The sequence below is a fragment of the Serinus canaria genome, chromosome 1 (assembly GCF_022539315.1).
Source record: "Serinus canaria isolate serCan28SL12 chromosome 1, serCan2020, whole genome shotgun sequence".
Lineage (NCBI taxonomy): Eukaryota > Metazoa > Chordata > Aves > Passeriformes > Fringillidae > Serinus > Serinus canaria.
Genome location: NC_066313.1, coordinates 2,621,925 through 2,641,381, shown reverse-complemented (window position 1 = coordinate 2,641,381; position 19,457 = coordinate 2,621,925). Strand labels below are relative to the sequence as shown.

At 43.9% G+C, this 19,457-nt stretch overlaps 1 protein-coding gene across 2 annotated transcripts in view; it reads right to left on the bottom strand.

Moving 5' to 3' along the window:
* Nucleotides 1-1,484: 1,484 nt before the first annotated feature.
* EPHA3 (EPH receptor A3) overlaps nucleotides 1,485-19,457 on the bottom strand; it is a 177,178-nt gene continuing 159,205 nt past the window's right edge. For both annotated transcript variants that reach the window (XM_050978116.1, XM_050978122.1), the window contains exons 15-17: nucleotides 19,010-19,203; nucleotides 5,225-5,380; nucleotides 1,485-3,902 (exon numbers count right to left, since the gene is read on the bottom strand). In XM_050978116.1, coding sequence (XP_050834073.1) covers nucleotides 3,797-3,902; nucleotides 5,225-5,380; nucleotides 19,010-19,203 — 456 coding nt within the window. In that variant the 3' untranslated portion in view covers nucleotides 1,485-3,796. The remainder of the gene's footprint in view (nucleotides 3,903-5,224; nucleotides 5,381-19,009; nucleotides 19,204-19,457) is intronic.

Sequence of the window (19,457 nt, the reverse complement as noted above, 5' to 3'; positions counted from 1 at the left end):
GTTTATCAACTTACAGACTCCAGGACAGGTATATCATTCATTGTTTTGCACCAGTAAGCAGAGTAGTATACAAAAGCATGCAAAATCAGTTATGGTACAGAAAGAACCTGTAAAATTCAAGAAACTGGCAAGCATCAAAACCATTCCTATTTTCCTAGGAAGAGGATTCCTGAGTTGTGTATGTTGGCATTTTCAAAGACCCTGTACTTGGGTGAAGCACACAGAAACAACATGGCAGGGACACAACAGAACAGGGGCAAAATATTATCTAATACAGATACTCAGAGGCAAGAAATGATCATGGGGTGAAATTACAGTATGTGGTGGGCTATTTTATTTTGTTGAAAAGTACATCTTTGACTGGATTCAACATATTAATAAGATGAAAATAGGTCCAGTGGCGAGGGAGGAAAGAAAGCAAAAGTTTGGAAATACTTGATGCAACTAAAATAAATGGCAGCTTTTTTCAACATCCCATAGGCAGGCTGTAGAAGATGATGTTTTCCAGTATCCATGGAGAAAGTAAAGTCTTTGACTGATGTAAGTCAGTTTTGCACAAATGCTGGTCTGTTTAGTTAAAACCTGCACTGCTTGTTTCTTTCAATAGATAATATAGGTAACATCTAGCTTTCACTCCAGACCCATGCTTTAACACTCAGAATTTATCCATATTTAATTACAATTTTATCACACTAATCAAATAAATTTACTTTGTCCTCCAAGCAATCACCTCAGTATTTCAGTATGTAAAAAATACTTTCATTATGTTTATTATAAAAATATAAATGTTTCCACTACAAATCATTTTACATTAGTAAGAGGCCATCTACAATTGCACAATATATAATCTAAATGAGTAAGTAATGCTTCTGAAATACAAGTTAAAGTAAATACATATTGCCAATCAAATCACATCTATACATTGCTTATTGGATGCTAAGTTACAGCACAAAAACTAGATTATGTTAACAGAAATAAATAAAATGGAAACTATATTGAAAGGTACAAACCCGATAATATGGTGTGTCATTTTATGAGCAGTTTGCATTTTGCTTGATGTCCAGAACCTGTACAGGCAGATGGCCACACGACCTCTATTTCTCTACTCCACACTGAAGAATTGTACACTGCTATGTTTACATATGTACAGGGGGACAGGGAGTACAGGATGCTTGCAACAGAGGCCACTTACAGTACAAATCAACTTCTGACAGGGAGAGAAAACCAAATGGGTCTTAAAAACTCTCAACTCCTAACAGCAAAGAAAAGCAAAACCCAGCTGCTTCATTTTGTTTCCCCTTGGTGAGATTGGATCTTTTATGCTGAGCATGCCTGAACAGTGGGCAAGGAACAAGACAGGAGGAAATTGAGGGTGGTTGGTGCAAAGTTTTCAGGTGTCTGAAACTCTAAGAACTGGGTCTGTGTCTGCAGAAGCATCTCCCAGAGGTCAGCCCCCACCCCAGCCCCTTGTCCCCACACTCCAGCAGCAGGGTGAAGCTGAGGAGAAATGTCACAAAAAGCTGTCCCCACACAGACAGTGTTTGCCACTGGGCTTTGGTGGCTTGAATTCACTAACAGTGTCTGATTTAGAGCAATCTCAACCCAAAGTACAGATTGATTCTGAATGAACTAAGCAACACAAAACAGCTTTTCTGTATTTCATGATAGATTGGGGCAGATAAGGGGAAGTGTTCTTTACAGCTTAAGTGCTTTATTTTACCTTTCTTCCATTTTCATTTTTAAATTTCAATTTTAAAACCCATTCACTTCTCTTTCAGAGAGAATGACTAATTAATTTGCTGTGAGTGTTTCAGGCCCAGTCCTTTACAGCATGCTCACTACCAGCCCACATGAAAAAGCCTCTAACACTTCATCTGTTTAGCAGTGTGTGATAAATGTGGTGCCTGGACATTTTTTAAGGCCTGGATTCATGCAGAACAGTTTCACCCCCACAGATCCCAGAACCTGATTCTTTCCTCACTTTCATACCAAGGAGCTTCAAACCCAAGCCAGCAGAAGGAAGCACAAGTGGTCCTTGTGCTTTTGCATGCCCAGAGAAAACACAATGTGCCATTTTTTCATCTGCCGCTCACACAGCCTGGAATTTTTAGGGATTCATCATCAGAATCAAGCCTAGATTCCAGAATGTCAAGTTGGAAAGCAGAATGGCTTCCCCTGGTGACCAAGGCCTGCTCTCTGTGTGCCTGGAATCACATCTGGGGCATTAAGAAGAACAAGAAATGGCTCACACTGTGTTTTAAACCATTCATTTTCAGAGCAAAGAGCGGTGTCTGCTCAGAACTGGGACTGATGTGCTCCAGAGCACAACTCAGGAGTTGGGAAGTCCTTTGGAAGATGCTGGAAATGGTGGAGGGCCCTCAAAATGCACCTTCCAGTCTCCTTTTTCCAGTGGGAGATGTGAATGTTCTCCTAGACTTGGGCTCCCTTTTGCTTTCTTTCAAGGCACAGGTACCCTCTGAAGCTGTGCCAAAAATTCAGGTCCCCTACAGGATGGCAGTGCCTCCACAGGGGGATTTCCAGCTCAGTAAACTTCCACACCAAAGCCTCCCTTCGCAGCTTAAGTCATCCTTTTAAACAAGGGTCACTTCCCAGGGAACTCAAAAAGCATCTCCAGTTAAATGCATCAAACCCTGGCCCTCTTTTATATTTTCTTGGCAGATCCCTCACCTGAACACCCCCCAAAACCAGGAAAATTGTTGTGACAGGAAAGAAGCCCTGGGGAAGGAAATGGGATGTGCTGTTTGGGGCAGATCCTGATCTAAAGACCAATGCACACACCACTGCCAAAACCCCAGCCTGGTTGAAAATACCACTCACAACAAATGGAAGAAATCTCATGGCCAAAAAAAAGTCCAGATGCTTTTCATAGTGTCAGTGCTGGAAAAAAGACCACCTTTCTTTCCTTCTGTATTCCATGCATGATGCTATGAGTATAAAATCATCTAGTAACTAACCCTCAATTTCTCAGGTTGAACCAATGAAGTTTGGATAACATTTGGCACTTGGCAATAATACAGCCAGGTTAAGGTATTTAAGCATAAATATAAACAATAATGGAAAAAAAAGAAACAAACCAAGAAAATAAATAAGCTTTTTAAAAATTAAGACTTGTTTCTATTTAAATGAACACAGTTAGGGAAGCTAACATAATGGTGAAAATCTTTTGTCAACTAACTCAAAGTCACTACAAACTTTATTTCTGTGTTCCTTCCTGAAGCTGAAATAGCATGTTACAATGACATTATAGTAAATATGGCCAGACAGGTTGTGAGGTATAGTCCTCTATTTTCCTTGCTTTTAAAGAAATAAAATACCTGTTACAGATCTCTTCTGTATAAAAATACTGCAAGTCTTTCTTTCTTCTTGTTTGCTGTATAGATCAAATACACAGCTTTTATGTCCATGGTTTTTTTCTGTTATTCAGTCACTTAATATTCAAATGGCTCTAAGTTTTAGTAACACTGGTTTTTACTTGGAAGGATTTTTTCACTTTTTTTTTTTTTTTTCTTTTGATATTTACTATCTGCATTAACAGTCAGTCAAGAGCACCCACCCTTTAGGATTAACAGATAGAAAACAAGTTTGCTCCTATTTTTAAGGCATTTATACTCAGTATTTGAGTGTCTTGTGGGTTTGAAATCTCAACCATTGTGTTTCCAAAGCTGTTGCAAAGATCTCCTTTAAATTCTGCCATTTGTCAGCCGTCACTTTTCACCTGCAATGCAACTTTGCTCCTTTTTCATTTTCCTCTCCTGAGCAACATCCTTTTGGTACCTTACACAGGAACAGGGCTGTTCTTTGTATGAGTTTCTAGAGCTTTGATACTGCTGACAATCTTCTTTTGAGGGCCCACCACTGTAACGCCAACTTTCTTCATGTCACTGGAAAAAAGAGGAGGGGTGTGAGTGAGGACCCTGAATTTCACAGCACTGATCCCAGCAAACAGCAATGAACCTGCCCATCTCAGGTCCTGTACCTGCAGGAGCCTCCAGGTACAGGGATATTGCTGAAAACACAAGGGGCTGCAAAAAAATAGGGTGAGAGCTCATTTAGCCTTGTTGTGGAAGAAAATGTGGGAGAAAAGGCAATGAAAGCATTCTCCAGTGATGCAAGCACTGGGGGTTTGGGGCAAGGGGGTCACTGCTGGATCAGCTCCATCCCCCTCCCAATCCAATGTCTTTTTCTGGGCAGTGCTGACACATCACTGGCCTCTGAATGGTCCTCTGAGCTCTGCTCTTAGCACTCATGTGAAGGAGTCCATGGCCAAGCTTCCAGTGTCTCCCCTGGTTCTCCCCTCCTGTTTGTCCAGGATCTCCAGCCTCATTGTTCCTTGTGCCTCACCGAGGTGCTTTAACACCTGTGAAGGGCTAATTAACCAGGGCTCACAGGAAATTGGGCATTCCTAGAGGATTTCTACACCATCCCCAAAGGGTAATTGTTACAAAAAGCCATTAGCACCCTTTTAATAGATGCAGTAATACACTAATTAATGGCATTGATGTGTTTGATTGTTGGTAGCACAGCTGCTGCATACTTCCCCATAACTTGTCCTGTATCCAGCCAGCCCAACTGGGAATTAAGATTTCCTTTGGAATTAAGTTTTTAACTGTACTCGATGCCTTTTCAGGTGCAGAAAGAACATTACCCTACTCTTGCTTGTCACTGGAACAAAGATGGATTGCATTTAGAATGTAATAAACTTGCCATTTGCTCACTTCCAGGCATAGCAGGAGGGAGTTCAGCTCCTGAGTAATGAGCATGGAGGAGGAAAACAGCTACAAAGAATCTGCCCCCTCACCTGGTTTGGTGGAATATGGGATGGGCAATAAAGAGAAAGATTGGCAATGTGCCAGCTGTAGAGAAACTCCCATGTAAAATACAGAATTTAAAGAATCAACAGAGAAACTTCAGTGAAAGGAAGTGATGCTAGTGTACCAGAGGATGCATGGTGCTACTCTATTGGAAGAAATTGGGAATTTCCTTGTATTTAGTGAGAAAAAGCTGTGGGAGCATGGCCTTCACACAGTCACCAGACACAGATTTCCTCCATGGCTACTTCAACTACAACAACTAATTCCCATCTGCCTCTTTCAATGTAAGAAAATTTTAGCTAAGATTTGGGAACGCCGTATAAAAGTGCTACCTTTGTGCTTATGTTTGAACTTGCAGCTGTGATGAAAACCCACATCAGGCTGCCACTTACTCTGTGGAAATCTTGGCTATGGTGTCACAGGAGCTGTACTCCACCCCTGTGAAGATGTCCTTGCACTGCCCTGTCCGAAACCCGTTGAGCCAATCGCTCGCGGTGCGGAAGGCTGAAATGTCAACGTTGCTTTGGTCCAGGAGGAGATTTGATGGCCTGAAAGGAAAGAACAACACAATGGAATTTAGGGAACAGGGAGAAACACGGCTTTAGTTTGTGTCTAAACTCAGCAGTGGCAGGAGCATCCAGGCTGGATGTGGCTTTGCTGTTTGTCTGAGTGGGAGTTCCCAGCTGCTGAGGCCACCAGGGGAGTGGAGCTGGCAGCTCTGACAAAGGCTGTGTCATCACCCTGCTGAAGAGCACCAGCTTCCCATGCCCGTGTTCAAATCACTGCAGCATTCACAAAGTGCACTGGTACCTCCCAGTTTAATGTTAACAAAGACTAAATTAGGTTGTATTTATGTGATTCGCCTAGTCCCAAACATCCCACAGACAATGCACACTCCAGGCTCCAAGCTGAGTGTGTTGGTAGAATTTGGTCATATCAAATGTTCAGAATATCTGAATGTACTGACAAATCTTAAGTGTTGCTACAAAGTTGGAAACTTCAAAAATAAGCAAAGTACCTTATTTTTACTGTTTTATTGCAGGTTTAAAGCCAAGCATGTGCTTAGCTGTGCTGTGCCTGAGACAGAACTAGAGAATGTTCAAAGCAATTATCTCTGCAACTTCACAGATTATTTTCTGCCCCAGAATTCTTTTTCCCTCTAGCAACCTGTACAGGAGTCTGACTACTGCTGCTGAACCCATTTGAAGTGACTTTTGTCCCTGAAAGCAGTGAAAATGAGAGGTGGCTGGACTGACAGCATAATTTAAAGGCAGTGATTACACAGTGTAACAGGTAGGTGACAGCTACTGGAACTGGAGAACTGATCTGGGCTATAAAACACTCTCTTCACTCCAAACCCAAGTCATCTCTGTTCATCACTGGAACAAGCAAAAATAGGAGGAGATTTTAAAGGCACCAAGAGAACCACATATTTAAATGTAGTGATTTTAACTTCATAAGAAGCCTAGAAATTCCAAGTTTTTTTCAATTCCAGTATGTCTTAAATTTCAGCAAAATCAGCAGCACTACATCACATCCTTGCAGTGCACCTGAATTGCCCTGGAGTCAGGGGACATCACATCAGTTACATAAGTAACATTAGTTACATCAAGACTTTTACCTTTCACTTTTAAAGAAAAGAACAATGATTTTTAGTATTGGCCACATCTTAAACAGCTCCTTTTACTCTGATGTTTTGCTGATTGTTGTCAATCAGCTGATTTCTCTCAGGCTCAGAAAGTTAATATAGCATTTTTTTCCCTTCTGGGAATACAGGGCATAATTAAAGAGCTACTTGGATGCTTGAAAACCTTAACTCCAAACACACACAATCAGTTTTCACCAGGTCCCAGAGGTGAGATGTCCCTGATGGGGACAGCTTTTGCCTGGCTACCTTCCCTCCAGAGCCCAGCCAGCACTGTGACCACTGACACCAACTCTGGACTTCACATGCTGGGAGCAGCCACCCATGGAAAGAAAAGAAACAGAAGACACAGAAACCTGCTCTGTCCCCAGCACAGCAGCTCACTTCATGTGCTGGTGCCATGGTCAAACCAAATCTTAGACACCTACATGACACCCAGCTTTAAAGGCTCAGTTTGATAATCAGGCCCAAGATAGTTTCAATCAGTAGCTGTAAGGCCTGAATTTCACTGACTACTGTTTGTCCTGTGAAGAGCCAATGGTTTTTGATTTACAGTTTTCTGGGAACAGTGTCTGGAATCCCAAGATATTAATTAAGAGTATTTATGAAGTGTTCTTAGTGATAAAGCACAGATTTTTTTTTTTTTTCCCCAGCCTAGTACACCTTTTTAACTTAAGTCTAATAAAACAAGGTCTGACTCAAGAATCACTAATGAAAAAAAAAAAAGTATAAACAAGTTGAAATAGAACAGGTCTCTAGGATTAGGAATTAGAGTGGCCCAAAAGAGCCTTTATGTTTATTACTTGGATCAAAGTATCATCATGACAAAAAATATGACCTAATTTTAATGCGAGTGACCTCAGAGTAACCAGCACTGTAAAGTATCATTTTTCTTCTTGCAGGATTCCAAACAGAAATTAGTTACTTTCCTCCTCAGAGAGGACATCTGGACTGTTTATCAACGAGCAGGAATTCGCCTCGCTGCGAAGAGTCTGCGCCGTCTCCTCGTGTGCACCAGGGGAAAGCTGGGCTTGCAGAGCATCTGCACACCCTGGCAGGTTGTCCCCCCCTGCCCCAGCCCCTAGACAGAAGGGCTGACCAGGGAATTTATGGTCTGGGTGATGTGTGCCATGAGCTCACACTTGAGCAGACAAATTAGACGGGCTGCAGTCCGTGCAGCTGTAAACGACGTCCTGCAGGGCTCCACCTGATCCTTTACAGCTTTTCATAAATCAGTACCTACCAGCTTCAGGAGAGAGTCATTAAAAAGAAATCATGGAAATTACATGTTTGCTCAGGGGAAGTGAAATAGAACATTTCTCTCCATCTTTTCTTCTCTCCCCTCCTTTTTATTTTCTTTTTCCTTTCTTTAACTCTTTTTACCTTGCTGCCTTGGCTAAGTGTGATACACCCTCTCATATCATCTCTTGACAGTCATGGCAAGATTTTCTATCCTGTTCACCCTGACTGTTGTTGTATTTAGTACACCTACAAAGTTGTATTTACTGACATGTGGTGCCCTTAAAAAAAACCCCAACAAACAGCAAGACTCAGTTTGGAGAGACAAATTGAACAGTGAGATGCCAGTTACAAAACATCCTGTGGCTGGAAGCTTTCTCTGGATGTGTCCATTATTTTAACAGTTGGAATTAACCTTTGAGCCATCTGCAATGAGGAGAACTATGGTGTATTTTCATTAGCACAGCTTTTTGTCCCAACACAGGGAAAATGTTGCTGCACTAGCAAGAAAAGCCACAGAAAACATCATTAGAACCCTTCCCAATACAGCATGAAAATCTCACCTCTGGTTGGCTGCTGTCTGGGGAGAAAAAGAGACAAACTAACTTGTAAAATCCAGGAATTGAGACAAAGAAATTGAAAATGTCCTGCCACTTCTTCTGCAAATACACAGAGGAGCTGTGCACACACAATGCCAGACTTTGTACTGTAGCAGCCTCTCTCTTTCCATCCTTTCCTCCAAACAACACAACCAACCTTCAGTTTTTTAAATCTGGACCTTCCTTTCCACAGTCAATTTCTTTTAAAGAGGAAAGCATAAAAAAAAATTCCCCAAAACATAAAGTAATTTCCTGTGGCAAATTTTAGGTAATTAAAAGCTGATTTTGTAAAGTGACATTGCTCCCTATAAGCCTGGCTGGAACTGAAATCCTATGGGCTTTATGATTATGGTGAGCTGAAGCACAGAGCTGGGGTCTAACAAGAATTTTATTTCAAAAGAAAAATAACCCCCAAACCAACAGGTAGCACAGAAAGCAAATTTCAGTTTTATCTTCTGCAGCAATCAGAGTCATATGCATACATGTGTATCAACAGGAAACTAGTAAATAAATGACATGCCAAGGAGATGTAGAGCTATTCTGTTTACTTGATTATCCCTGGACCTTAAAGATAAAAATCTTTGGAGTTCCATCTCTTCATGCCCATTTTTATCATGCTCTGAGCAGAATTGGTAATTTAGTCCCTAAAGTACAATTCACCTCTTGAAGGGGGCACATGGGGGCTTTTCCCAAGGGCCTTCCTGGCTTGTTTTCATACTCTAAATAATCATGTTGTGGGCTGCTCCTTGGGGTGAAAGGAGAGCTGGAGAAATCAAGAGGGGCAACACGAATAACCAAAGGGGAAAAACAATGCAGTTGAGGCTGCAAAAATGGTACACCTCTCTAATGTCAATAATTTTTGTTTTCTAGCTCCATTGTTGGTGAAAAAACCCAAACCAAACCAAAAAAATAACCAGACACAAAGAAACCTCAAAACCAACCTAACTTATCACTACTTCCACTAGGATAATAAGCAAATAAAATTTCAACCTCCCCAAAGGTCAATCCTTCAGTCTTCTCTACTCCTTTAGCTGCTCCTCAGAACATGATTTTCAATGTACTTTTATTTTTCAGCATCTTGGTGGGATAATGAATCACATGACTGGGTGTATCAATGCTCCTTCATTTAATTTTTCCCAACACCAAACCACTAAAAGCAAAAAAAAAAAAGAAACCCAGCATGCTGCTGAATTTTGTTTTTTTCCCCCATGATAACCCAGCCTAAGGTGTGCTTTTAAGGAAATACAGGCACATGGCCATTTCCTGGGGTGTGTGGCTGGCTGACAGACACTCAATGCCCACCACTCATTATTGTTAGGACAGTCTATAAGCAGATCTTTATCTGGAAGCTTCCAGGTGTCCCAGTGGTGATGGGCACACCAAGAATGAAATTTCTGTGATTTTATCAGGTTAATTAATTTAAGGTTAAATATTGAACACCTACATCCAATAGGAGATTCAGCTGCCCCAGTAACCCACACCTGGGTCAGTCCCTCAGGGGTCCAAGGGGTTCTCTGCCCCACTTCTGACTGTAGGTCCCCTGTCTGGAATAAAGATTATTTCTTAATCTAAACAATATTTCAGGGATGTGTTCCAAAATCTAGGGGGAAAGGGCAGGAAAAGTACTACAGCCATGCATTAGCAATCTACCAAGCTACAAATAGATGAGAAATACATAAAAAGCTTAGGCACCACTGTGAATTTCCCCTTCTGTCACCTCTTTCCAGCATTCCCAGTGTGGAATTGCCACGAGGGCTCCAAAAACTTCTCGGAAATCTCAATGAGCAGCAAAATCTCCCCTCTCCATCAGGCCACCCGCTGGTCCAGCTGCATTTCTGTTTAAATTACAGAGCACCCAACCCCAACCCGCAGTAAATTCCTGCCCGAATCAGAGGTGTGAAAGTGCAAATCGATGTTTTACTGTCCCTGTTAACAGCCAGCCCTGCTCACTTCCAACCACTCACTTTGAAGGGACAATGGCTGAGTGAGTAATAATGACCACCAGGAAAATCAGGTGGAAACAGGGCTTTTCTGTCTGAAAAGCTGAATGAAGTCCCTAAAAATCTCCTCAGCCTAACCCTTCAATCTAAACTGTGCTTAGACACCGAGGAGTAGGACTTACTGCATTCCATTTTGTGATTCGTGGATCAGTTTCTTTTTTCCCCCTCCTTCCATAAATTCACAATTTTATGTTTAGCAGGCTTCAGAGAGAGAGCTGAAGTTTTAAGTTTACTTTACTTGGATTATTTGGAGTGAACAGTCTGGGTTTAGGAACACAGATTAGGTTGTTGCTGGATTTTAAATGAAGCTTAAAGTCCACACAGGATCTTGCCCTCCACAGCTTTTGGCCAAACTCAAACCCTGTTGTTTAGACCCTGACAACATCCAAGGAAAACTGAAATCTCCTCTCTTCCATCCTGTGAGTTCCTAACAGGGAGAAGCAAACAAACAATATTACAGCAGGTCAGCACTATATGTCAAGCATCTGAAGCCTTCTGACCTGAAAGGCAAAAAAAAGGGACTTCTCAACAAAGTGTTCAGCCAATCCAAACAATCATTTCATTGCAAATATTTTTATAAAAACAGGGCTTGAATTGCGCTGCAAAAAGGAGCAAGTCTGAATTTTTTATTTGCCCTGTTCTCTGCTCTTTTTGAGTTTGAATTTCATAAAAATCCTACCAAGCTAGAAAGCAGAGTGCTTCCAACGAATTTGAAACGGAAATAAACTTTGTCAGGAGCAAAGTTTTAAATTCAAATTTTAAGTTGTAAGTGCTTCCTCTGGATGTCTGAGAATGACAGCAGTGAGAGCAGCACGATGAGAGACAGCAAAGCTGAAGGTGTTTAGCAGTGAACCCTTGCAAACAATTCCTCACAAATAACAGCCCTCCCAAAGACTGCTCAGGGAAATTACACAAGCCAGTGCTTCAAACAACACATCAAATTTAAGCAAATCAAGGCAGGGTTGCAAACAACTTGCTAACACCTAAAGGAATGTATGAGGAATTAATTATTCATACATGTTTTTCCATCAGGAACAACAACTGACCCTGACCCCCTAAATTTTCTGAGCTATATGAAAAGAATTTCAGTTATGATTTTTCTGAAATATCCTGAATTTTCAGGTGTTCTTCTCCCCTTCCTTGCAATACAATTATTTCCTCTTCTCCTAAATATGTGCTTGCAGTAAAGAAAAACAACAGCAGCAATACCTGACACTGATTTTCATGCTACTAAAAGCAAACACAGAAGCAGGTTGGGATGTTTTTGATGCAGATTCCATGTCAGTTTTGCAATCAATCACAGGCCTGACAGAAATCCAGAATTTCTAAAGGAATTGAAATCAAATTTCAATTTTCTTTCAAATGAGGGCTGTGCATTAACTCAGCTATTCCTGTTCCATAGGTTCATGAAGACTATATGGCTTCAGTCCCCCCCACATCACAGATATGGGAAAGCTGCCACAACTTTTGAACTGCATGAATCCTGTGTCACAAGCCTTATCCCTCAAGATCACACTGTACTGTGACAGCTTTGGGACACATAAAAGCATTAAATATATTAAATTACACACTATGTTTGAAATATATTTTTATCAAATGGCCAATCATATGCATAAAATGGTAATATACATTGTGTATATATATATATATATATATATATATATATAAGTGCAGAATCATAAATTTAAGTAAGAATAAAAAAACTCCACAAATCTAAAAAAAAATACAAACATAAATCAGTGAAAAAAGTTAAAAGTATTAAAAAAAATTCATGAGTCCGTTTCAGATTTGCAGTGTACACAAAGTACTTCCAGTTGCATGGCTCAAGTTAAAATTTTTTCCCCACACAAAAGAAACAACAGCTAAAGAGCCATTTCAGCCTCACCAACTTGCTTGCAGGTGGGTGAAGTGATTCTGACTCCCCAACCCAAGCTGAGAGTAGTTTCCATCTGCTTTGTATCTGTATGAAATGCTCACAAATGTGAAGTAACACACAGTGGGCTGAAAAAACAAGAAGCTCAAGAGGAAAAATAATGAAATTGATCAAAACTGGAAGAAGGATGAACTCACTCCCACCCTAAAGATATCCAAACAACCAAAGGACTCTGTTAGAAAAATGAACATCGTGTTCAGAAAACAGGAAAGAACAGCAAGACATAAATCAAATAAAAATATCATGAGATTGTGCTTTAGAAAACCACATGGCTTGCACTGAGTTCTGCTCCTACAGCCCCTTACAGAGCTGGTTAACTCCAGGCAGCCTAAGGGACACAAAAACCCAAGTGTCCAGAACCAGTGCAGGTTTATTAGCAGGAGCTTGGGGTGGCCACCTGATTAAAAAGTGAATTTAGACAGGTAAGAAAGAAATCAGCCATACTCTGTACTTTACAAGGAATAGAAATGGAATTTGTACATGAATCTGAGATGAAACACAACACCAGGAAAGGTATTATGAAACGTTTGCTGTGCTGTGGCCACAAAAACCTTTTGTCAGCGAAAGATTCAAAGGCACACAGAACAGTCTGCAAAGCCATGATCAATAAGGATAAAAACATCCCCTTGGGGATCAAGGAATTATTAGATACCATGGAGTGGCCTGAAGGGATAGAAAACTTTAAAGGAAAGAGGGAATTGAAGGCTTTGACTCCTCTTCTGTGAGGTATTAGTGTAGAACGTGCCTGGGCTGTGGCCTGGAATCAGATGTTCAGCCAAGCACATCCTCCAGTGGAGGTCAGCTAACAGCAACCAGCACCCAGAGGACAGGGATATCCTGTGCACCTCCAGAAATGTTTTTTAAATAGGATACAACGGTGCTGTGACTGTTTTAACAAACATCAGCCCCAAAATCTGTAAGAAGAGACAGCTTTTGCATCTGCACCAGACGTCATCAGGTCAAGCATTTTTTCCCCTGACCGAGTACATTCCGAACACCTACAGGCATATGGTGGGCATGAAGCTTTACATTCCTCCAGTAGCACCACAGCAGAGAGCCAGCAGAGAGCTGGGACCTCCATAACTTAGATTAATTGCTGATTGTGGGTAGGAGGAGAGGCAGTGTGGGAGTGCTGCAGCCTCAAATAACAACTGAGAGCAGCCACTGGAGCCAATGCACTCCCCAGAGCCCTGGGGCTGAGTCCCTGAGTGCTTCCCCCTGCTCTGATGCCTGTCCCTCTCTGGGATCCCACTGGGTCCCCTTCTCCAGGAGCTGCCCTGACCCACAGCCCTTCAGCATCACTTACACATCCCTGCACAGAAGGCTCTGGCAAGGCCCCACCCCATTTTCAGCCTCACTTCTCATTTTTCTGTCTCATTTTTCCCTGTCAGCCTGTCAAAAATCACTGCTGAACCTCCAGGCTCAGTCCCTGGCCACCAGCACCAGGGGCTGTCACCTGCCACCCATTACCGCTCTTGGAGGGAGGGAAGGAGAGGGAAGGATGGAAGGAGGGAAGGAGGGAAGGAGGGAAGCGAAGAGCAGGAAGGAAAGGAAGGACGGAAGGAAGGAAGGGAAGGAAAGGAAGGAAGGAAGGAAGGAAGGAAAGGGGTTCTTTTCTTCTGAAGGAATACACTTAGGAATGGAAGGATATGGAGCGTTAAGGAAGGACACGGAGGAAGGAACGCGACAGGGGAAAAGGAAGGAAGGCAAGGACAAAAAGTGAGGGGGCAAGGAAAAAACGGAAGGAAGGCAAAGGAGAAGGAAGGGAAGGGGGAAGGAAAAAGGAAAGGAAGGAAAAAGGAAGGAAGGACGGAAGGAAGAAGGAAGGAAGGAGGAGGAAAGGAAGGGAAAGGAGGAAGGAAGGATAGGAAGGAAGGAAGGAAGGAAGGAAGAAGGAAAAGCGGAAGGAAGGAAGGACGGAAGGGTACACTGGAAAGGACCTAAGGAAGGAAGGAAGTGTGGAACAGCGAGAAATCAGGAACAGGAAGGCATAGGATAGGAAGGGAAGGAAGGAAGGAAGGAAAGGAAGGAAGGAAAGGACCAGGACAGGCAGGAAGGAAGGAAGGAAGGAAGTTGAACAGGGAAGCGATAAGGATGGACCTGGATCACAACCACATTTCCCCTCTCTCCAAATTCCATCCTACTCCCATATACAGAGGGAGGCGAAGGAAGGATAGGAAAGGAAGTACTTGTAAGCGATAGAAGGATAGGAAGTAGGAAGGAAGGAGGAGCCTATCAAGGGGAGAGAGACTGCCTTTATTCGGAGGAACACTCGCGACCCCGACCCCAGACAATGGGAAGGACCCGCCAGCGGCAGCGAAACTTAGGAGCCGTAACCGGAAGCGACTAGGATAGTCGACTTCTAATAGTGGTAGAGGGACACCTCCCACGCTTGGATAGGAAGCGAAGGACCAGGGCCGAGGGCCCGATAAGAGATAGGAAGGGATATTTTACACCCCGGACCCCTATGGTTAGGGCTGGGACGGGACTCTATCCAGGAACAACCGGAAGGAAGAGACAGTGGACGTGTTCTTTCCTACCCAGTCCCTCTGAACGGGCAGACCGGAACAGGATTGCGATAGGAAGGAACCCTCACGTACTCACGCCCTGGCAACGTTGGCCACTCGCAGTCTTCCTATTTACCAACACACAATCCCTAGGAATTAAAAACCAATGAAGAAGGGGGAATGGAAAGGTAACCCCCTGGAAGAGACCCCCCTCCCCTGGGGGCGGAATGGACAGGTTCTACAAAAGGAACCTCACTTTCCGCCCAAAGGCATCCCCCTCTCCCTATCCTCCCACAACAGGGGCGGGCGGGAAGGGAACTACAGGTGCCGGCCGTACGGTGGATGAGACGGACAGGGACCTTGCACTAGTCTCAGAGTTCCATACCCCTTACCCTCATAGGACAGCGGGTTTCGATAGGCCAGGGGAGGGGAACTACTGGGAAGGATCCTATGGATGGATAGGACATTTATTCTAGGGCCTTAGAATGCATGCCCCTCCTTCTCCTCATCTACTACAACTCATATAGTTAGTCAGCTCCGTACCTTGGTATCGTGTAGCGCAACAATCCGGTAGGGAAAGGCCACCACATTCCGTGCTAATTCTAGTATTCGGTTTCCACACCATATTTACCTCGCGGGACTCCCGAACTTAATTCTCCTACGCACCCCTTATACTGCATTCTACCTCAAGGGGGCGTGGACCGAAACAGGACCTCCGAGGGGAGGTGAAACCGGGACACTGCTTCGCAAGCGTCTCTCCCACCTCTCCTCAGACTTAACGGGTACCGGGAGGATCACGGATATGGATAGCAAGTGTCCCCTCAGCCCCAGGAGGACCCCGATCACTCTTATTCAGGGCTGGGAAGGACCCATTCCTCCCAACTCACAAGGACCCAACGTAGGAAACCACCTTTATGCGGCGGTCTGTGAAGGATAGTGGCTGGAAGGAAATGGAATACTAGTGGAGGGACACCATATCACCTATTACCATGGGATTTCGATTCTGTCCATTACCCTTTAGGAGGGAAGGGAGCTGCGGAATCCCCTCTTCTCTAGATCCACGTTCGGGGGACCAGCTCTTCATGGATTCCTATAGCTGGCGAGCCAGACCCTAACACTCTCTCACCGCGAACTCTCTCCTCATAAGTGGAGTGCGGGAATTTTTCTCCTCCTTCATTCTACTACCATTTTTCCATTTCTAGGGCCCACTCCCACTCCATCTTTTTTTACTCTCTTTACACCATCATTTTCTCACATTTCCCCGGCCCCCCCTTAACTTACAAGCGACAGGGGAGGAATTCCAGCGGCGGGAACATGGTGGATTCCTCTGGATCACTCAAGGTAGGCAAGGGGAGGAGACCCTTGGAACTCCTGGGACCTCTTCTTCGGAAGGGGGGGTAAAGGAAGTGGCGGAGGAGCTCAACGTGGGCGTCGGAGTTTCCCGGGTGGACTTACGGGGAGGTAAGGAGGGAGGATGAGCGGAGAGGAAGGTGGAGGACTGGATAACAGGGACGGGCAGGATTCCCCGTGGCGGAAGGAAGGAAGTGGATGGAAGGAAGGAAGGGGCGGAAGAAGGACGGAAGGAGGAAGCGAGGAAGGCATAGGAAGGATAGGAAGGAAGGAAGGAAGGCAGGCTAGGAAGGAAGGAAGGAAGGAAAGGAAGGACGGCAATAAATGTGGAACAGGGAAGGAAAGGACTGAGGTACAGGTAAGGAAGGGCAGGAATTAATAGGACGTACAGCGACTAGGAGGAAAGCGAAGGAAGGGGAAGGACAGGTAAGGGCATAGGAAGGAAGGATAGGAATGGAAGGGGCTTATGGACAGGATAGTCGGAGTGACGCGGGATGGTGGGATCATGTCCATAGGTGGTCCTAAAGGTATTCAGTTCGACAATTTACATCTCAAGTCGGCGGATACGCGGAGGGAAGGACAGGGGGAAGGGAAGGAAGGATGAGTGAGGACAAGTGAAGGAAGGAATGCGAAGATACGGGACCAGCGCAAAAGGCCAGGAAAGCGAATAGTGCAAGGAAGGAAAGGATTCCTAATAGGTCGCCCGGAACAGGGTGCGGAATGGAACAAGGCAGGAAGGGAAAAAGTGCAAATTAAATGAAGGACATCGTTAATATTAAGTGGCCGGAAGGAAGGAAGAAGACGGAAGGAAGTGAGCGGAAGAAGGAAGGAAGTGGGGAAGGAGGAAGGAAGGAAGTGCGGAGGAAGGAGGAAGGAAGTGGCGGAGAGGAAGGAAGGAAGTGGCGGAAGGAAGGAAGGAAGTGGCGGAAGGAAGGAAGGCAAGGAAGTGCGGGACGGAAGTGGCGGAAGGAAAGTGGCGGAAGGAAGTGCGGAAGGAAGTGGCGGAAGGAAGTGGCGGAAGGAAGTGGCGGAAGTGGAGGAAGTGGCGGAAGTGGCGGGGAAGTGGCGGAAGTGGCGGAAGTGGCGGAAGTGGCGGAAGGAAGGAAGGAAGGAAGGAAGAAGGAAGGAAGGAAGGAAGGAAGGAGGAAGGAAGGGAAGGAAGGAAGGAAGGAAGGAAGGAGGAAGGAAGGAAGGAGGAAGAAGGAAGGAAGGGAAGGAAGGAGGAAGGAAGGAAGGAAGGAAGGAAGGAAGGAAGGAAGGAGAAGGAGGAAGGAAGGAAGGAAGGAAGGAAGGAAGGAAGGAAGGAAGGAAGGACCTGCAATCAGGTCTCCAAACCCAAACAAGATAGTTATGATTTCCATCTCCCCCAATCATCAGATTGCTGCAGCACATCCCTAGAAAATCATTCTTTGCACCAATGGTTTGCCACATAGCGCTGCAAAATGTTTGGAAGAAATGTATTTGACTGAGAAAATGCTGTTTAAACAGTTTGGAGTTTTTCCCAAAAATGTCTTGTGGTTTTTTTTTTGTTTGTTTGTTTGTTTGTTGTTTTTTTTCCTGTCACCTCCTAGAAATAATTGCTTCTCTAAACATGTTGGTTTCCTATGTGTTAAACACTCACCAAGCAAAATTATCCAAACATAATTTTGTGCAAGCCATCTTCTCTCAATATATAAATTTAAAAGCAGAACCCATTTATATGACTGCCTTTCTCCTCCCATTTTTTCTTCTTTTTCCTGCCCTCTGGCATGGCAGCAGGAGGCAATTAGAGTGGCCAGTGTCTGGCTGAGGATGCAGCAGAAAATCAGGGCCAGGAAGGAGGAGGCAAGGTCCATGGCAGTGGCACAGCAGGCTGCAGGATCAATGCAGCTCTTCCCACTGCCTTTGCTCCATTCCCCTCAGCCTTCCCATCCAATTGCCATGGTGGGAAGTGTGCAGCATCACAAGGAGAGGTCTGACAGGAAGGTTTTCTGTGCTCTCTTTTGAAATCTGCCTCATGTCAGGCTCTGGTCCCTTGCCCAGTGCCACACAAAACACCCTCCAGGGCCTGGGTTTGAAGCAGCAGAGCAGCAGAGTGCTGTTCTCTCTGACTCTGCCTGCTTTGCTGACAGAGGATTTGGCACTACCACTCATGCTAAAAATACTTTTACACTCCTTCAGTAAGAGTATGACATTTTGTGCATTGAACAAACCGAGTCTCTTTAACACTGCTTAACTAAAGCTCTTCTTTCACCACGTCTTCATTATGCCCTCAGGTGTCAACACACACTTCAGCTGCTCTCTGTCAATGAGATAATTCTTATCTCATCGTAGTGATGATGTTCCAGAGTGTGTTGAAAACCCAGGATTAAAAATGAATGTTTTAAATTCAATTAGGAACATTGCACAGGTTGAAAATTATTTCCTAGTTCACACATGGATCTAAGAAGGAGTGTAAGTGCATTTTTAGGTCTGTGAGCATTACTGAAAGAAAAAAAAGAGATTACTCAGATGATTAAAGTTAACATGACTTGTCAGAGAAGAGGCTAAGTGTATTTGGACCCAATTCAGAAAAATACTTAGGAACGTGGCTGGCTGTAACCTGTGAAACACTAAGCACTTAAAACACCACCAAAAGGCAGAAGGAAAAGGAAAATCCCACAATGGCCAAATCTGCCAGCTGTGTTTTTCTCAAAAAAACTCTGCTCAGTCTTACAGCAGGTTTCAGACCCTTAGCATAAAAATCTGTCCCAAATTGGATAAATAATAGCAAATAACTAATAAAATAACCCCAGCAATGATAAAAATAATAACATTAAATCCTTCTCTCAAGAGAGAAGGTGGTAAAGAGTGCAAACAAATTCTAATTACAGGAGATGAAGGAATCAAAGAGGTTCAGGAGCAATGTAAGATCTGCTATGTCACCTTGCCGCCGCGTTGGTGATTATTTTCAGACTGCTGGGATTACGGATCAGCTTATCCAGGATGCTGACAATCTGCTCAAACTTGGGTCTGTTGTTTCTGTCCTTCTGCCAGCAGTCCAGCATCAGCTGATACAAGGCAGCTGGGCAGTCCATGGGAGGTGGCAGGCGGTACCCTTCATCCACAGCCTTAATCACCTGCACAAGGAGAAAAGTTTGTGCAAACTTTAAGGCACTTTACAGCAACTTGGGCTTTTATCGGCTGTGAGAACGTTAACGTGGACATTGTGTGTTTAAACAAACGTGTTTATTCACTCATTGTCTCTCCTTTATCTGCAAAGTAAACCAGGCAGTAGATTAGGCATGCAGAAAGGGGAGTTAAGATACAGTGTGTGACTTTGAAGAAGGTGAGTGTGCGGAAAGGATCTCAGAAACTCACACTCAGTTGAAAT